The sequence below is a fragment of the Dipodomys merriami genome, unplaced genomic scaffold (genome assembly GCF_024711535.1).
Source record: "Dipodomys merriami isolate MVZ:Mamm:240054 unplaced genomic scaffold, mDipMer1.0.p SCAF_3, whole genome shotgun sequence".
NCBI lineage: Eukaryota > Metazoa > Chordata > Mammalia > Rodentia > Heteromyidae > Dipodomys > Dipodomys merriami.
In genome coordinates this window covers 18958766-18979339 of record NW_027204492.1, presented here as the reverse complement: position 1 = coordinate 18979339, position 20574 = coordinate 18958766, and the positions used below count along the sequence as shown (strand labels likewise).

Genomic DNA, 20574 nt, shown 5'->3' with positions numbered 1-20574 from the left:
TATATATTATTTAAATAACAAATTTTAATTAAAATACAAAAAAAATTTAATTATGTAATATTCATTACTTATTATTACTTTTTTACTCACATCAAAACAGTTTTGAATACTCTACCTATTTAAGCATGTTATTTGATTGATTAACATGTTAGATTATGCTCTGTAGAAATTATTATGGTACTGGTCATCATAAAGATGATGACAACCAAGTGCAGTGGCTCATGCCTGTAATTTTAGCTACTCAGGAGTTTGAGATTAGAAGACTACATTCGAAGCCATCTTGGTCTGGCTAATCTCCATTTAACCACCTCCCCAAAAAGCAATAAATATAGTCATGGCTCAAGTGGTAAAGCACCAGCCTTAATCGAAAAAGCTCAGGGACAATCCCATGAATTTAAGCCCCAGGACTGGCGCTCACGCGCGCGCATGCGCACACACACACACACACACACACACACACACACACACACACACACACACGCATGCACACACACAAATAGATCATGATATTTTCTGATGGCAATTATAGTACGTAACTATGACAGTTCTCAATTCTAACTATAATATTCAATGTGTCCCTGAGTTAACAGTGTAATTTCACAAATACTTACAGGTTTAGATATATTCTGAACATTATGAGGGCTTTCAGAAGATTTAGATTCAGGATGAAATTTAGGTAAAGCAGCCACTGGATCTGAAGGTGGGTCTTTATAGTGTTGATTTTTAGACTTGAGTGTATCAGAAATTCCTGTTTATAAAATTACATGATATATTGAATGTATTTTCATGTAATCGATTATGTAAACATATTTCACTTTAAAATTAAAACGGTACAGTAATATTATACCTGTTCCAAGTTGTTCCTTCTTTATTCCTCTTGAAGATGAGCTAGAGTTGCCTCTGTTCAAAATAGCTGTAACAATATTTATTTTAAAAATCATATTTGAATGAAACATATTAATAGAAAAAACTTTAAAATATATCTGTACATAATTGACAACAGAAATATAGTTCTTGCCTTTATTGGTGACAGGATTTTATAGACTCAGTATGTCATGACTTGAAGTTAAGCCCTTCCCAAATCCCCAAGCCACATTCATAAGTTTAAATACCCAGAGGTTTCATTATGGGAAAGCTGATTGAATTATTCATTTCTTGGTTATCCAGTATCATTATTCTCTTTTCTATATTTGTCTTTATTTTGGTACTAAGTGTAAAAAAATGATCATAAAATTTTCATACAAATACACACTGTACTTTGATTGTATTTACCCCCATTGCCCTCTCTAATCACTCCTCCCACAGGTCCTCTTCCTCTTCCCAAATAGTCCCCCCACTTCTAGTGTCACACTTATAAAAATTATCTGCAGCACCCATGCCTGATATTGGCACACAAAAAAAAAAGAAAGAAAAGGGCTGTGAATGTGGCTCAGTGGTAGAGTGCTTGCCTTGCAGGCATGAGGTCCTGGGTTTGATTCCTCAGCACCACATAAGCAGAAAAAGTCCAAAGTGGTGCTGTGGCTCAAGTGGTAGAGTGCTAACCTGGAGCTGAAGAGCTCAGGGACAGAGCCCAGGCCCAGAGTTCAGGCCCCACAACTCACAAAAAAAAGGCTCTATACAGCTAAGGAAAACATTACTGGAATGAAGAGATAGCCTACAAAATGGGACTAAAATTTGCCACCTATTAATCTTACAGGGGATTACTATGCAGAATACATAAAGAACTCAAAAATTAAACACCATATAAATGAATAAACCATATAAATGAATGAAAACAGAAAAAATAAATTGAAGAGGCAGTTCTGAAAAAAAGGTCAATAAATATAAGAAACAATGTTCAGCATCCTTAGCCATCAGACAAAAGCAAATTACACTCAGATTCTTTCTCATTTGATTCTAGAAACTTTTCTATTTTCTTCCTGATTTCTTCAATGACTGTTGGTACCATTACTTCTTGTGTTCTGAATGGGAAATTGGTTACCAGACTAAATTCAACTTTGAGTTTAATATTTGATTAGCTTAAGGAGTTTAAAATATACTCTACATTAGAAGTCAATCTGAGCTTGACAGCATACTCTGGGTCATTACAAGATTATTCACTCGTACCCAGACAAGCCCTATAACTTTTAAGTTATTAAGGAATCAAATTGAAACTTGAAAGAGTAAAACTGGTTAAAATTGCTTAACAGAAAAAAGTACAAAGTACAAAATTAATCCAGAAAAACTTAAAAGAATTCTACTTTTTCTTTCTTAGTAGAAAAGAACTAAATCTCACAAAATAATTAGGCAGAATAGAAGGCTATACAGAAGTAGGGTTGTTTGCTGATTGTGGAAAGAAAATTTCTGTTAATCAACAGTACAGAAGTCTGTGGGGGAAAGGAACTTGTTCATTGAAACAACTTAATCTTGTGATGTTGGTGTTTTGAGACAGGTTCTCACCTCTAGCTCATGAGAGTAGAATGAATAAACGAAGTACATCTCTACCTCATGAGTGCAGAATGAATACATTAAGTATATAAGGCAACCAGAGGATTTTCCATTCAAAATCAACAATCATCTTTTGAAACATCACTGAAATACATGCTTACTTGAAATGGCTGGCTTTGAACTTGATACCTCTCCAACAAAGATCAGCTCATCATCATCATCATCATCACCACCACCACCACCATCATCTTTATTCTGAGTTTCTTCTATTTTCCTTTGCCAGGGCTCCAGCTCTTCTTCTTCACATTCCATGAAGAGTTCTTCCATTTTTGAGTTAGCTAAGGTTTTTCAAAATGAGTGAAATATTGACTGGTGCTAGTGGCTCACATTTGTAATCCTAGCTACTCAGGAGGCTGAGATCTGAGGATCTTGGCTCAAATCCAGACAGGGCAGGAAAGTCTATGAGACTTTCATCTCTAATTAACCACTAGAGTAAGCTGGCAGTGAAGCAGTGGCTCAAGAGATAGAGTGCTAGCCTTGAGCAAAAGGAACTCAGGGACAGTGCCCAGGCCCAGAGTTCAAAACCCAGGACAGGGGGAAGGGGAAGGGGAGAGGAGGGGGAGGGGGTGAGGGAGAGGGATGTTTTGTGTGTGTGTGTGTGTGTGTGTGTGTGCGTGCACACATGTGTGCACGCTCGTGCATGTGTGCTCTTACATGTGCATGTGCTGGTGTGGGTGTTTTAAGTCAGGGCCACAAACTCTCCCTTGGCTTTTTCACTGAAACCACAGTTCCACTTTCAGCTTTTTTTGTGAACTGGAGGTAAGAGTGTCAGACTTTCCTGGCCATGCTGGTTTCAAACTGTGATCCTCAGATCTCAGCCTGTTGAGTAGCTAGGATTATAGGCGTGAGCCACCAGCACTTGAATTCAGGGCCTAGGTGCTGTCCTTGAGCTCTTCTGTTCAAGACTAGAGCTCTACCACAGCTCTACTTAAGGCTTATCTTGGTGGTTTATTGGAGATAAGAGTCTCACAGAGCCCAGCCCACTGGTGGCTCATGGGCCACAGTGAGCAGGAAATGGGCCAGCCTGAGCTGGAAAGTCTATGAGACTCTTATTTCCAATTAACCACCAGAAAGCCAGAAGTGGTGCTGTGGCTCAAGTGGTAGAATGCTCACTTGAGCTGAAGAGTTCAGGAAAGTACCCAGGCCCAGAGTTCAACCCCCATGACTGAAGAAAAAAAAAGAGAGAGGGCTGGGAAGTTGGCTCATTGGTGGAGTCCTTGCCTCGCATGCATGAGGCCCTTGGTTTGATACTTTAGCACCACATAAGCAGAAAAGGCCCGAAGTGGCACTGTGGCTCAAATGGTAGGGCACTAGCCTTGAGCTGAACAGCTGAGGGACAGCACCCAGGCCCAGAGTTCAGCCAACATAACTGACAAAAAACAAAGAAACAAACAAACAAAGAAAAAGAGTCTCACAGACTTTCCTGTCTGGGCTGATTTTGAACCACAATCCTCAGAGCCCAGCTCCCTGAGTAGTTAGGATTATATGCATGAGTCACTGGCACCTGGCATAGTATTTTTATTTTTAAAAAAATATACTCATCAGGGCTAGGAATGTGGCTTAGTTGTAGAGTACTTGCCTAGCATGCATGAAACCCTGGGTGTGATTCCTTAGTACCACATAAACAGAAAAAGCTGGAAGTGGAACTGTGGCTCAAGTGGTAGAGTTCTATCTTTTGAGCAAAATTAGCTCAGGGACAGTGCTCAGGTGCTGAGTTGAAGCCACAAGACTGGCAAAAAAAGAGAAAGAAAATATACTCATCCTTGTCTCTCACCTGTCTTGAAGAAATATTATCAGTACAAAAGTCATGTATACTAGTGTCAATTCCAATAGTAGCAATACTTACTTTTTTGTTGATTAGGGTTTTTATTATCCATCACGCTACAGTGTCACCTAAGAACAAACATATGACATCAATTAATTTTATTAATTAGTTGGAGTTCCAAGTAACTACAAATACATTGAAATATGAAACTTGAAAAATGTTGAAAAATATTTGGGTCTAAGCTGAATCTCCACCAAACTTAGTATGTAACTCCACATAAGATAGCAAGTTAAGTCTTAGTTTTCCACCTTATACTATAAAGAAATCTATTATTAGGTTAAGCACTGGTGACTCATATATATAATCCTAGATATACAGGAGGCTGAGAGAATCACAATCTGAAGAAGCTAGAGACTCTTACCTACAATTCACTACCCAAAATCCAGAATTGGGGGTATGGGTCATGTACTAGAATGCCAACTGTGAGAGAATAAAAGCTGGCGCATACAGACAGACAGACAGACACACACACACACACACACACACACACACACACACACACACATACACACACACACACACACAGAGAATAACCTATTATTAGAGTGGACTTGGTTACATTACATGTAATCTTTTTCTCATACAAAATTTTACCTTTTGAATTTGGTACATTTGATATATACATGTAATTAGTTTTCAATAATTGTTTCATTCCTGAATGTGAATTTAGTAGATAAAATGCTGAATGTTTTACACATTTACTACTTGAGGAAATCTGATTAATAAAATACAAACAAATTTTAAAAGGAATCCTTATATAAAAATATTTTGGGAAATTTGCATTTTGAAATGCTGTCACATTTATCTTTAACCATGACCTATTCTTCACATTTCAGAAATAAATGCTATTATTAACATATGAAAAACATATTTAAATCAGCTTTTAGCTTATGTGTCTTTTCAGTTTTTTGAAGAATCATTCTATCTGAAAAGTAATGGAAAGCTAGTTAGAACAGTCTTATAGATTAATCCACTAAGTAATATGCTGTGTTCTAAGAAAGAAAATCAAAGATGAATGTTAACAGTCCTGTCCTTCAGAAGTTTATGACGAGTAGTTATTTCTGTTTTGTGGCCCAAGGGATCAAATTCAGAGATTTACACATCTAGGCCAGTGTCCTACCACTGAAGAACACCTCTACCTCTATTTGGTCCTTTAACAAAGCTGTTACATTACACAATTATAAAGCTGAGCACTGGTGATTCATGCCTCCTAGTTTCTTAGGAGGTGAGATCTGAGGATCATGGTTCAAAGCCAGCTGGGGCAAGAAAGTCCATGAGACTCATCACAAATTACCTACTGAAAAGCTGGAAAAGGAACTGTGGCACAAGTGGTAGAAAACTAGTCTTGAGCAAAAAGCTCAGGGATCAGGGATAGTGTCTAGGACATGTGTTCAAGCTCCAGGTCTGGTGTCCTGTCCCCAACCAAAGAAGTGTGCATGCATGTGTTTTTAACTGCTTTAAGTATTTTACATTTAAATTTTTTAATGTAATAATTTAAATTGCTATACACATATATTCTACATAAAATATTTTCCCATCTATTTATTTAAACATAATTTTATTATACAGAGAGGTTACTATTTCATAAGTTAGGTAATGAGTACATTTCTTTCTTGGACAATATCACCCCTTCCTTCATTTTCCCAGTTTACTCCTGTCCCTGCCCACAAGTACATTTTCCACATAGTGTATACTGAATAGTATGATTGCATTTGTTCACTCTTCCTCTCTCCCTTTTTGTGCCCCCTTTGGTCCTCCCTTAAAAGACAAAAATCTCCAGAACAAAAGCAAAAATCATCACCACCAACAACAACAAAAAAACCACCACATTTCCATTTCCTGGAATTCATTTCAATATAATATTTTAAATGTTCAGAGGACTTACACTTTGGGTTCTTCCCCTAAGGGTATCCAACTTCAGTCTGACTGTATGTGAATGCCCAGAGTCCTGTATAAGTTATCATATATTTTAGATCTAGCTTCCACATATGAGAGAAAACATATGATTTTTCTCTTTGAGCTTGGCTTATCTCACTTAACATGATTTGTTCTAGGTCCATCCATTTCTGTGCAAATGACATAGCTTTTTTGTTTGGTTTTTGGTAGTGGGACTTGAACTCGGGACTGGGCACTGTCCCTGAGCTTTTTGTGCTCAAGGCTAGTGCTCTAGCACTTTGAGCCACATCTCTACTTCCAGTTTTCTGGTGGTTAACTGGAGATAGTGAGTCTCACTGACTTTCCTACCCAGGTTGGCTTCAAACTGATCCTCAGATCTCAGCCTCCTCAGTAGCTAGGAACACAGGCATGAATCATCAGAGCCCAGGTTCAAATAATATCATCTTATTATTTCTAATGGATGAGTAAAATTCCATTGTGTATATATGCTACATTTCTTGGATCCACTCATCTATTGTAGGACATCTGGGCTACTTCCATAACTTGGCTACTGTGGATAGTGTAGCAATGAACATCGATGTGCAAGTGTCTTTACCATATCCTGACTGTAATGTTCTGCGTAGATGACCAAGAGGGTTGACTGGGCCTTAGGGAAGATCTATGTTTAGGTTTTTGAGAGAACCTCCAGAGTGCTATATAGAGTGGTTGTACTAGTTTATATCCCTACGAACAGTGAAATAGGATTCATTTCCCCTCACATCCTGTCAGCATTTGTTGCTGCTCAGATTCTTGTTGGCCAGACTAATTGGGGTGATATGGAATCTCAAAGTTGTTTTGATTTGCATTTCTTTTATGTGTTTATTTCCTCATATATCTATTCTTACTTCTTCTGAGAAGTCTCTCCAGTTCTTTGTCCATTTATTGATTGGTTTGTTAGTTTAGGTATTAGGCCTTTCTCAGATGTATTGCTAGTAAAGATCTTCTCCCAGTCTGATGGCTATCTTTCTAGCTTAACAATCATGTCCTTTGCTGTGCAGAAACGTTTTATTTTTATGTAATCCCACTTGATTTATTTAAGTATTATATAATTAAATATTTAAATATAAGGACTTTAGGTTTTTATATACATACTATATTTTCTACATAAAAATATTCTTTTGTGTATGTGCATGTCAGTACTGGGGCTTGAACTCAGGACTTGGGTGCTATCCCAGAGCTTTATCTATGGCTTGAGCCATAGCTCCACTTCCAGCTTTGTGGTGGTTAATTGAAGGTAAGAGTCTCATGAGAGGGGCTGGGAAGGTGGCTCAGTGGTAGAGCGCTTGTCTTGCATGCCTGAGGCCCTGGGTTCGATTCCTCAGCAACACATAAGCAAAAAGAAAAAAGCCGGAAGTGGTGCTGTGGCTCAAGTGGTAGAGCACTAGCCTTGAGCTGAAGAGCTGAGGGACAGCGCCCAGGCCCAGAGTTCAGGCCCCACGACTGGACCTCCCCCCCCCAAAAAAAGAGTCTCATGAACTTTCTTGCCTGTGCTAGACACCATCGCACAAAGAAAAGGAAAAAAAGAGAAGAGAAGGGGATAGGAGGGACAAGGATGGGAAGGGATGGGAAGGGAAGGGAAGGGAAGGGATAGAGGACAGGAAGGAAAGGGGAAGGTTGGGAAGGGGACAGGAGGGCAAGGGGCAGAGAATTGTAATGGAAGGTACAGAGGATGGGAAAGAGAGGGGCAGAGGATTGAAAGGGATAGAGGACTGGAAGTAAAAAGGATGAGGAAAAAAGGAAAGGTGAGGAGCAGAGGATCAGAGGGGATAGGAAGTAATAGGAAGGGAGAGGGTTGGGAGGAGAGGGAAGGGAGAAGAGAGGAGGAAAGATAAAGGGAAGGGAATGTTCAGAGGATGGGAAGGGACAAAGGATGGGACTGGAAAGGAAGTGAAGGGAAGTGAGTGGAAGGAAAGGAGAGGGGAGAGGAGTGGAGGGAAGGTGAAGTAAAAGGAAGGTAAGCAGCTTAGAATGAGAAGGTAAAGGGCCGAGAAAAAGGGAAAGGCCAGAGGACGGAAAGAAAGGGGCATAAAATGGAAAGGGAAGGTGTACAGAATGAGAGTGGTGAGAAGTAAAGGGAGAGGAAGAGGATGGAGAGAGAAGGAGGAAAGGAAGGAGGGGAATATGAAGAAGAGAAGAGTGAGGAGGGTGAGAAGGCAAAAAAGGAGGGAGAAAGAGAGAGACAGGAAGACTAGGAGGAAGCTATAATCTTGAGGAATGAAGTTCAAATCCAGCGTTTGCAGTAAAGTCTATGAGACTCATCTCAAAAACAAAAGAAAATTGTTTGGCAGGGGAAAGCAATGGACTAGAGGAGAGGTAAAGGAGGGAGAGAAGGGAGAGGCTGAATATCTGAGGACTGAAGTTCAAAGCCAGTCTGGGCAGAAAAGGCTGCAAGACTCCATCTTCAAAAGAAAAGGACAAAAGAAAGAAGTAAAGAGCTAGGAGCTGGTGGCTCTTGCTTATTATCCTAGCTACTCAAGAGGGTGAGCAATGAGGACTGCAGTTCAGAAAGGACCTCAATACTCTTATCTCCAATTAACCATTAAGAAGCTGCCAGTAGTTGAGGTTCCTTGACTTGTCATTTTTCTTGTGTTTCTATGGTTTGTGCTGCCTATTTGGAAACAAAAGCAAATCCAATGCACAGCAGAACATAATTTTAAGACAAAAATCAACCCAGAGCTCTGTAATTGAAGACTTTAGAGGTTCAAAATCATAGACGGGTATTCCCCTATTTACCTCTCCTTTTCTTTGTTTGGGGAGGGATATTTTCCCTCACTTATAGAATATGTCCAGAATATTTTTAGCAGAGGATCACAATAGCTCAATAGCTATGTGATATGATCATATAAAATGATACTTATCAAAATGAACTCCAAGAAATGGAAACAAGAGGTTTTTCAGGTGTGCTGTTTGCAGTTCTTTCTTTGCCGTTGGTTTACTCTCTGTTAGCACTGTTCTTGATTTCTGTACACTTTGTCTTGTATATAAGTTTAATTGGTTTGGGAAAGGGAAGGGGAATCACAGAAATGGTGGGACAAAGGGTGAACCAATTCAACAATGATACTCACTAGATATTATGATGGAAATGAACTTTACAACTTGGAGGTGAGTAGAGTGGTGGGGGGATTGAGAGAAAATGAGGGAAGTAGTAACACTGTTCAAGAAGAAATTTACTCATTACCTTACTTATGTAGCTGTAATCCCTTTGTACGTCACCTTTACAATAAAAATTAAATAAAATTTAAAAAACTAAAAAAAAAGCTGAAAATAAAGAAACACATGATGAAACTGATCATCCATGGCCATAAAGGAAATGCAAATCAAAACAACTCTGAGATTCCATTTTACCTCAATTAAATTGGCCAACATTTGAATTTGAACAACAACAAATGATAGCTGGGATGTGGGGGAAAAGGAACCCTACTGCACTGCTGGTGGGAATGTGAACTAGTACAACCACTCTGGACAGCACTCTGGAGGTTCCTCAAAAAACTAAACATAGATCTTCCCTATGATCCAGCCATACCATTCACAGGCATTTACCCTGGACATCATGAGCCAGGATATGATAAGGACACCTGCACATCCATGTTCACTGTAGCACTATTCACAGTAGCCAAGATAAGGAAACAACTGAGATCCCCCACAATAGAAGAGTGAATCAAAAAATTGTGGCACCTATATACAATGGAATTTTACACAGCCATTAGAAAGAAAAAAATGATGTCATTTGCAAGAAAATGGATGGAACTAGAACAAATCATGTTAAGTGAAGTAAGTCAAGATCAGAGAAAAAAATGGCACATGTTTTCTCTGATATGCAGAAGTTAGATCTAAAACACACTGGGATATGACAAATTACAGGATTCTAGATACTCACATATAGTGAGAGAAAAAGAAGATCCTCTTAAGAGAGAATCACAAAGATACAATGATTAAGTGCCTCTTCATATTTATATAAAATAATACACATACTGAAACAAATTCCCAAGATATGGAAACATAAATCTTTTTTATTTTTTAGAGTTTTTGCTGATTTAGTCTTTTTTACCTTATATACAGTGTATTCATGTGTTCAGTGTATTTGGAAGGGTGGAGGGGACACAACTCGAAGAAAGGATGAAAAACTGCAGCAGTGGAGCTTACTGGACATTGATGAAAGTGAACTATACAACTCGTGGGGGGAGATGCAAGGGAAGGAATGGGAGAGAATGAGGGAACAGATGACACTGTATGAAAGGAAATGTAGTTATTACCTGACTCATGTAAATATAAACCCTATGTACATCACCTCTATAATAACAATAAAGTAAATAAAAAATAACCCAAATTAAAAAGGGCTAGCATGAGGCTTAAATGGTAAGAGGAAAAAAAAAAGCTGCTAGCGCTGATGTGAAAAAGCCTTGAATAAAAAAGTTAAAGGATAGCACCCAGGCTCTGAGTTCAAGCCCCATTACCGGCACTATATCTATATTTCTATATTTCTATATCTATATCTATATCTATCTCCATATTGAGTAGAGAGAAAGAGCATGGGAAAAAGGAAAGTTAAAAAAGAAAAGGAAAATGGAAGGAGAGGGTGGGGGATGGGAGAAGAGTGAAAGGGAAAGAGAAAGTGAGGTAGGGGAGGAAGGAGGGAGAAGAGGAAGGAGGAAAGGAGAGCTTGATATCTGGGGACTGAAGTTCCAAACCAGGGAGTCTCTTATCTCCAATAAACAACTCAGAAAAGGCCAGAAGTGGTGCTGTGGGTCAAGTGGTACAGAGCTTAGTCTTTTGGGTTTTTTTTTTTTGGCCAGTCATGGGGCCTGAACTCTGGGCCTGGGTGCTGTCCCTCACCTCTTCAGCTCTACCACTGGAGCCATAGCTCCACTTCTGGCTTTTTCTGCTTATGTGGTGCTGAGGAATGGAACCCAGGGCCTTATGCATGCAAGGCAAGCACTCTACCGCTGAGCCACCTTCCCAGCCCTAGAGCTTGTCTTGAGCCAAAGAAGCTCAGAGACAGCGCCCTGGCCTTGAGTTCAAGCCCCAGGTAGGCCCGGCAAAAATAAATAAAATGACAAGAAAGAAAAAATAGAGAAGATAGCAGGGGAGGGAACTGGTGTGGAGGAGAGAGAAGAGGGGGAGTAGTAAGAGTAGGGCAATCAGAAGAGGGAGAGGACAGGGAGGGGGAAAGAGAAAGGAGAATGAGAAGGAAAGGAAGGAAAGGTGCAGAGGAGGACAGGAGAGAAGAGGGGAAGGGAGGCAGGGGAGGACAGGAGAGGAAAATGGAGGCAGGGGAGAAGAGGAGAGGAAAAAAAAAAGAAGAGAGCCCAGGAAGGCAGGAAAGGGGAGGAGAGGGGTGGGGAGAAGAGGGAGAGTAGAAAATATGAGAAGCCAGGAGGAAGCAGGGCAGAGGAGGGAAGGCAAGAGCAGGAAAGGGGAAGAGAGAGGAAGAGAGAGGAAGGGAGGGCAGGGGAAGGCAGGAAAGAGGAAGAGCAGAAAGGGGAAGGGAGGTCAGAGAAGGAGAAGAGAGGAGGAAAGGGAAGGAGAGAAAAGCAAGGGAGGGCTGGAGAGAGGAAGGGGAGAGGAGATGGCATAGGAGAGGAGAGGGGAAGGGAGGGCAGACAAGGAGAGAAGAGAAAGGTTGGCAGGGGAAGGGAAAAGTAGATGAGAGAAGACAAAGAAGGGGAAAGAGGGGGGAAGGCAGAGAATGGGAGAAGAGGGGATGGAGAGTAAAGGAGAGGAGGGGAAGGCAGGATAGGGGAGAAGAGAGGGGTGAGAGAGGAGAAGAGAGGAGGGGAATATAGGGAAGGGTAGAGGAGAACAGGCAAATAGAAGAGAGGAGGTCAGGGAAGGGTAGAAGACTGACAGAAGAGAGAAAAGGGGAGGTAAGAGGAGAGTATGGTAAAGGAGGAGAGGAGAGGAGAGAAGAGAAGAAGAGAGGGAAGGAGAGGAAAGTGAGAAGACAAGGGAGAAGAGAGGGACTCCTAGGGAGGAAAGGTGATGAGAGAAAAGAAGAACAAAGAGAGGAGAGGGGAGGGCAGGAGAAGGGAGAAGAGAGGAAGGAAGGGGAAGATCTGAGAGGGGATAAGAGAGAGAAAAGCAGTGGAGTGGAGGGGGGGAGATGGGAAGGGAGAGGAAGAGAAGAAATGGCAGGGGAGGAGAGTAGATGAAAGGAGGGAAGAGGAAGCAAGAGGAGAAAATTTAGGGGAGAAGGAAAAGGGGGAAGGAAAAGGTAGGGAGAAGAGAGAAGGAAGGAGAAGGCAGGAGAGGGCATGAGAGGGTAGAAGAGATAAAGAAGGAGGGAGGAGAGGGCAGAGGAGGACAGGGGACAGAAGGAAAGTAAAGGAGCAGGGATGGTAGGGGAAGAGAGGACAGGGGAGAGAAGGGTAAAAGAGGAAGAGAAGATGGGGAGGGGAAGGGAGATGAAGACAAAGAAGAGAAGAATAGGAAAGAATAGAAGAGGAGAGGGAAGAGGAGGGCAGGGGAGGACAGGAGAGGGGGATGGGGAGGCCAGAGGAGGGGAGGACAGGAGAGGGGAGAAGAGAGAGAGGAAAGGAGGGAGGAGAGTGGAGAGGAGGGCAGGAGAGGATAGTGGAGGGGAAGGCAGAGCAAGAGAGGAAGGGGCATGGGAAGGTAGGGCTGGAGGGAAGAGAGAAGGGGAGGGGGCAGGCAGGGGAGCAAAGAAGAGGGAGAGGAGAGGAAGGCAGCGGAGAGAAGGGGTATGAAGAGAGAAAGGAGGAGAGGGGAGAAGAGGAATGGGGAGGGCAGGGGAAAGGAGAGAGGGAATTAGAGGAGAATAGAGGGAGAGGCGAAAGGGAAGGGGAGGGGAAAAGATGGGTAAGCAGAAGAGGAGAGGAAAAAGGATGTAGGTGGAGAGTTGAGGTGGAGGGCAGGGGAGGAGAGGGAAGATCAGGGAAGGAGAGGAGAGAAGAGAGTACAAAAGAGAGGTGGGGAGGACAGGATAGGAGTTCAGGGGGTGGGAGAATAGGAAGAGAGGGGGAGGAGGTCAGGGGAAGGCAGAATATAGAGAGGTGAGACAAGGAGGAGAGAAGTGAGGGGAGAATAGAGAGGGTTGGAGGGCAGGGGAGAGAAGAGAGGAGAGAGCAGGGGAGGGGATGACAGTGGAGGGATGAAGAGAGAGAAGGAAGGAGGGGAGTGGAAGGCAGGGAAAGGGAGAAGAGGGAGAGGAGGGGATGGCAGTGGAGGGCAAGGAGAATAGAAGAGGAAGAAGAAAGGAGGAGGGGGAAGGGAGAAGGGAGGGAAGGGAGAAGAGGAAAAAGAGATGGCAGGTGAGAGATGGCAAGAGAAAAGAAGGGCAGGGGAGGAGAGCAAAGAGGAGTGCAGTGGGGGGAAGCAGGGCAGGAGAAAGAAGAGGTGAGGGAAAAGGATGAAAGGGGAGGGGAGAGGAGGAAAGGGATGGGAAGGTAGGGAGGATATAAGGGGAGTGCTGGGGATGATATGGGAGAGGAGGGCAGAGAAGAAGTGGGAAAGGAGGGGAAGAAAGGGATGGGGAGGGTAAGAGAGGAGGGGAGGGCAAGCAGGGGAGGGGAGAGGAAGGAAGAAGAGAGAAAGGGGAGTTGAGAGGAGAAGGGAGAGGAGAGGAGATGAGGGGAGGGGAGGGAAGGAGAAGGGAGGGGAGACTGGAGGGGAGAAGGGAGGGGAGGGGAGAAGCGAGAAAGTAGAGAAGAGGGGAGGAGGGGAGTGGAGAGGGAGGAGGGATAGGAGAAGAGGGGAAGGTGGAAGAGGAATGGTTGAGGAAGAGCAAGAGAGGAAGAGGAGGGACAGAGGCTAAAATCTGAGGACTTTAGTCAAAACCAGCCCAAGCAGATAAATTCAAGAGCCTTTTTTCTCTAATTAAGCAGCAAAAAAATCTGGAAGTGGAATTGTGGCTCAAGAGTGCCAGCCTTGAGGGGAAAAGCCAAATGAGAAAATAAAGCCCTCAGTTCATGATGTGCTACCTGCACAGGTACACGGTACATACTACACACACACACATACACACACACACACACACACACACACACACACACACACACACACACACACACACTCCACACACAGGTACACACACACACCCCACACCTGGAATGAAATGGAAATGTCAGTATTTACTAGAACACTACCTGGAAAAAATTTAGTTAAACAGAAATACTTGAAGTCAAGAGCCTGTGGCTCAGGCCTATAATTCTAGCTACTCAGGAGGCTGAGATCTGTGGATCATGGTTCAAAGCCAGCCTGGGCAGGAAAGTCCCTGAAACTCTTATCTCCAATAAACCACCAGAAAACTGGAAGTGGCACTGTGGCTCAAGTGGTAGAGTGCTTGCCTTGAGCTGAAGAGCTGAGGGACAGTGTCCAGGCCCAGAGTTCAAGACCCATGACAAAACAAAAAGAAAAACAAAAACAAAACCCACCAAAAAAAATGGAAATACTTGAGATCTGGAGTTCAAAAAGTTCAAAAAGACCCAAAAAACCCTACGTTGAAAAAGGACTATACAACTTGTGGGTGAGATGGGAGGAGAAAACTGGAAGAGAACAAGGGAAGGGGTGACACTGTCCAAAAAGAAATGCACTTTAGGGCTGGGAAGGTGGCTCAGTGGTAGAGTGCTTGCCTTGCATGCATGAGGCCCTGGGTTCGATTCCTCAGCACCACATAAGCAAAAAGAAAAAAGCCGGAAGTGGCGCTGTAGCTCGAGTGGTAGAGTGCTGGCCTTGAGCTGAAGAGCTGAGGGACAGCGCCCAGGCCCAGAGTTCAAGCCCCGCGACTGACCAAAAACAAACAAACAAAAAAAGCCAGTACCCTCATAATCTCTCAGAAATGGGAGAAACTAATTTGGTCTAGTCATCCAAGGCAACTGAAGGTAGGATCTGAAATTCAATAAATCTAGCTTTTTTTTTTCAGAAGCTCAGTAGACATGCACTGATAGTATTAATAACTAAATGGTCCTCAGCAAAAATCAAAAACAAAAGTTCCCCATCCCTGAAGGTACCAGTTTGAGTAGTGCCCAAAACAGGACACTTCATAAACGCTTAGAGAAGACTTTTTTAGTCTAGACCTGCACCTGTAGATTTAAAATTTATATGTAATGGTGCTAAATGACATTAAAATGCAGTCCTAACTTGAAACATAAATTCACAGCTGAACATATGAATTCACAGATTTAAAAAATGAACAACAAATCTTTTGGGAAAAAAAAGGAGTCCTTTAATGGTCTCCCATGCTTGCAGAAATTGGTTTATTTGACACTGTCCTCAGACTTCTGCCTAAAAAGCATCCAAACTTAGGAGATAAGTTGAAAGGAAGTCCGTCCATCTCTATGGCAGGTTTTCTGAGGAAAACCTCAGAATGAGATCATTTTTACATTCTCATTAAGAAAAACCCTGCTCAACACGCTGTTAGAAAATAGTGTTTCTGGCCCCACGTTTCCCCTCAGGGCTTTTATCCTCCAGACAATAACGGGATGGAGCACGATTTCTGTGACAGAGGAGGGAGTCCCTTCGGCAAGAACAAGGGTCCAAGCAAGGGTCCGAAATAACTGGTGGCAAAGGGGCAGGGCACAACCAAACGTCTGTTTGGCACATATAACTGAAAGTTCGGAACCCCAATAGTTTTGCCACAGAAACTGAAGGGACTTGCTAGTGGGCGGGTCTCCGTCAAACACCGGCATTAAACATACAAAGGGACTGGTCCCCATATAGAAAAGGTGGAAAACAGATAAGTCTCACAGGCCTCGGGACTGAGGTATCTAGTCCGTGGGGTTCGGATGATCGACACAGCTACTGGTGTCCCAGTGACTCCTCACCCCCGCACCCGAACCCATTCCTCGCGCGACCTCGCGCGACGGTTCCTCGCGGACCTACCTTTCCCCAAGCACTCCCGCTTCAAAGCCCAGTCAAAATGGTGGCCCACCCGCCTCCGCGCAGCGCAACTCCCACCCTCCCCGCTCTCCACTGAATTGCCGCGATTCCCGCCACCCTTACCCCACTACCTCCAGAGCCCGGCGGCCGCAGTCCCTCTTCCCAGCGGGAGAAAGCCCAGGCCCTTTCCCCAGAGGTATAGGCGGAGACGGGGGCGGGAGCCACTTACCTCAAGCCGAGCTAATCTGCCTGCCTGGAGCTGAGTGGAGGAGGAGGAAAGGGAGGGGCACGAAAAGACTGAGCAACTGCCGCAGCAACCAGCTTCAGCGAGCCACCAAGACTTCCAATGCGGAACGACTGCCTCCGCGAGGGGTGAATATATAGCCTTGCGCGCTGCCTCATGGGAAGGCGCTCGTGCCGCCCCTCCTCCCACCCGGGGATTGGACTGGGCACTCTCCCGCCAAGACGAACGCCGTGCCTGGCGTTTCCTCGAAGGCGAAGGTAACCACAGGTCACCATTCCCCAGCACCCCCCTCGCCCCCGCCCCGCCCCGCCCCGCCCTGCTCCGCCCCGCCCCCAAGCAGTCAGAGGAGCAGCACTGCTTTTTTCCATAGTGACTCCTCTGTGCAACCCTGGCTTGCGATCCCATATTGAGTGGTGTGTGTGTGTGTGTGTGTGTGTGTGTGTGTGTGATCTCATATTGAGTGGGGTGTGTGTGTGTGTGTGTGATCCCATATTGAGTGGGGTGTGTGTGTGTGTGTGATCCCATATTGAGTGGGGTGTGTGTGTGTGTGTGTGTGATCCCATATTGAGTGGGGTGTGTATGTGTGTGTGTGTGTGTGTGTGTGTGTGTGTGTGTGTGTGTGTTAAGACCAGTTCTTGAACCTCCAGTCTGGCTTTTTGCTAGACATGGAGATAGAATCTCACAGACTTTTCTACCCGAGGTGACTTCAAACCTTGATATTCCAGGTCTCAGGCTCCTCAGTAGTTATAATTAAGAGCACAAGCCACCATTGCCTGGATATTAATACTATATATATGGGGTGTGTATGTGTGTGTGTGTGTGTGTGTGTGTGTGTGTGTGTGTGTGTTAAGACCAGTTCTTGAACCTCCAGTCTGGCTTTTTGCTAGACATGGAGATAGAATCTCACAGACTTTTCTACCCGAGGTGACTTCAAACCTTGATATTCCAGGTCTCAGGCTCCTCAGTAGTTATAATTAAGAGCACAAGCCACCATTGCCTGGATATTAATACTTATGTACATATATACATATATGCACATATATATATGTATATATGTCTGCCATGGGGCTTGAACTCTGGGCCTGGGTGCTGTCCCTTAGCTCTTCAGCTCAAGGCAAGCACTATACCATTGAGCCACAGTACCACTTCTCGCTTTTTTCCCCCTGTTTATATGGTACTGAGGAATTGAACCCAGGGCCTCATGCATGCAAGGCAAGCACTCAACCACTGAGCCATCTTCCCAGCCACCCCCCAAAAAATATATTAAGTGTTTTTTTAAGTCCTGAGGCTTTTCTTCTCAAGGCCTGGGTGCTGTCCCTCAGCTCTTCAGCTCAAGGCTAGCCACTTGAACCACAGCCACAGCCATTTCTGGCTTTTCAGTAATTAATTGAAGAGTCCCACAGACTTTCCTGCTGAGACTGGCTTCAAACTTTGATCTCCATATCTTTGTCTCCTGAGTAGCTAGGATTATAGATGTGAGTCTTGGGTACCCCCCTTCCTTTTTTAAAGCAAACACTTCATTTTATTATAACATAAGGGCTTGGATGGATGGGAAAGTGTAGATGTAGCAAGAAAATATTGCCCTACTTAGAATCTTGTGCCCATTCTGATGGCCAATGCCAGCTATCACTTATTGACCCTGCATTCTCATCCTGAAACAGGAAAAAGTCCCTGAAGAGCACCTAGGTAGCTATACCCTTGGCACAGCCAACAACAAAGCCCATCTTCACATGGTTGAAGTAGCTAGTCTTGCAACTTCCCATGGCCACTGGTATCTTGCTCTCAGCCTTGGTCATTCATATATCTCACACGAAAAGTGCAGCTAAAGGTAGTCACTACTGCATAGTTTCTTTTTTATTTAACACAAAAGTCTGACAGTGAGTCACACCAATGTTTCCTTTTTGAACTTTTTGTCATCTATACAGCCACATGCTTTAGATTCTCCCCCCCCCAATAAAACCAAAAGCTTTATAGGAAAAGACAGAATAATCAAAATAACAAACAAAAAAAGTTAAAAATTTCAGTATCAGGCTCATTCAAGTGAACACACTAGTCAGGCACCAATGGTTCACACCTGAAATCCTAGATACTCAGTGAGCTAAGATCTGAGAATCTAGGTTCAAAGATAGCTCAGGAAGAGACTGTTATCTCTACTTAACACAGAGAAAGCTAAAATTGGAGGTGTGGCTCAAGGGGCACAATGCTGGCCATAACGTGGAGAGCAGAAATGCTGAGCAAGATCTTGAAGTCTGGAGTTCATGCCCCATACTAGCACACACACACACACACACACACACACACACACACACACACACACGTATACACAACTTCGCCTTTGGTGTGGATAGGAAATTTGAAAGTGCCCATTTTCAGCCCTTCCCCCCCACCCCCCCACCCCCTCCTTCTTTCTCAGTATAGGCAGGAATAAAAACTGGTCACTCTCCAAGTAGCCTGACATTTCTTTCAACACAGGTGGAAAATTTCAACTGGCTTCTCCAATCTGGCGTTTTTCAATATAATTTGAAGGACCACCCATCCCTACCCCTAGGCACTGTAAAGCCCTAACCCATCATCTCTGCCTCTCTGAAACCAGGCCATAACTATTTGTATGTCCATTTCTAAGTAGTGACCTGAAATACCATGGATAATAACATTTTTTCCCAAACTGTTTTGGTGAATAATAGTTTCATCAGCATCCAAATCTGACCTAATATTAGGAAGGGGAAGGATTAATTTGCCGAAGTGAGATGAACACAGTATCAGTCTAATTTTTAACTGTTACATAGATTTCTGCTACCGCTCTGAATGGTCAGGGCTCACAAGAGCTGTCTGTCTCATAATGGCTTTGAGTCTAGGGATTCAAATCTTGGGCTGTGCTCTGATTGTTTGCCCCTATTTCTTTTTTTGTGCCAGTTCTGAGATTTGAACTCAGGACCTGGGCACCATCACTCAGCTTTTCTGGTCAAGGCTGGTGCTCTACCACTTGAGCCACAATTGTACTTCTGGCGTTTGCTGGTTAACTGGAGAGAAGTGTCTCACAGACTTTCAAGCCTTGAATGGCTTTGAACTAGTTTTCTGATCTCAGCCTCTTGCATAGCAAAGAGTGAGCTACCTACCAACTTGCTTATAATTAGGTTTTTTGGAAGATAACACCTTTTTGGTCTGCTCTCACAGCATTCTGATTAGTTGTTAGTTCCCAGTCACATCCTTTCTGCAAATTCTTTCCCCAGGTTCCTAAGAAATTTCTGGAACCTAAAAGGTAGTAGGCAGGGGCAGAGGCAAGATGTTCTAAAACCATGTCTTTTTTACATCTGGTTTGAGCCTCCTAGCTAGGCCAAGATGCTAACAGGCTGTATCCTAACTTTAAGTCTTTTGTAGCTGAGGCACACACAGACAAAACAGTGTCCATGTTTGCTATAGTAAGAACTGTGCACTTATCTGTCCTTGTCTGTCCTAAAACATCAACCAATTCCCTGCATCATGACTATCAAAAAGTACCGATAAATGTTCTGTGGGCCAGATAAATGAATATCACATTCCAATAACAAGGATCTTTATTCAACAAAATAAAATTCACCTTAATAGCACATGCACGGTACTGCACTTTTCTATCTTTAAGTGAACTTTTGGGAGAGACCCCTAATTGAGGCCTCATGTTTCTACACTGTGAATCATGAATATCATTATAACAGATTCCATTGTGGGAATGGATATGTGTAGTTGGAAACGTTATAAACACTATCTTCCACTAAAAATTTTCCATCACAAGGCTGGGATCTGGTGGCTTATGCCTGTAATCCTAGGTTCTGAGGAGCCTTACAAATCTTTTTTTAATTTTTAATTTAATTTAATTTAATTTGTGAACATACTGTACAGAGGAGTTACAATTACATGGGCAGGATAATGCGTACATTTCTTACCAAGCATTGCAGCCTCCTCCTTTGTTTACCCTTCACATCCCTTCCCAGCCTCCCCCCTCCCCCACATCCCAATCCTATTCCTTCCCCCCCTCCCCCCCCACCCCACCCCCCCACCACACCGACGTTGTAAAGCTCGTTTTGGACATGACAACTTGTGCTTCTCATTGTTGCAACAGGTCCACCTGTATCCTTATAGAACTGGTTTTTCCCCATCTCCTCCACTAGTTATACTGACATCAAATATAGTGAAAGCAGGGGTTATACTGTGGGGGAGGGACATACAAAGCAACAAAGAGATAATCTTATAAATGCGTTAGAAACACATGCAT

At 43.4% G+C, this 20574-nt stretch overlaps 1 protein-coding gene across 2 annotated transcripts in view; it reads right to left on the bottom strand.

Moving 5' to 3' along the window:
• The window catches only part of Znf280c (zinc finger protein 280C), a 54454-nt gene extending 38067 nt beyond the window's left edge, over positions 1-16387 (bottom strand). For both annotated transcript variants that reach the window (XM_070039737.1, XM_070039738.1), the window contains exons 1-5: positions 16311-16387; positions 4334-4380; positions 2589-2765; positions 848-913; positions 612-748 (exon numbers count right to left, since the gene is read on the bottom strand). In XM_070039737.1, coding sequence (XP_069895838.1) covers positions 612-748; positions 848-913; positions 2589-2765; positions 4334-4364 — 411 coding nt within the window. In that variant the 5' untranslated portion in view covers positions 4365-4380; positions 16311-16387. The remainder of the gene's footprint in view (positions 1-611; positions 749-847; positions 914-2588; positions 2766-4333; positions 4381-16310) is intronic.
• Positions 16388-20574: the final 4187 nt, after the last annotated feature.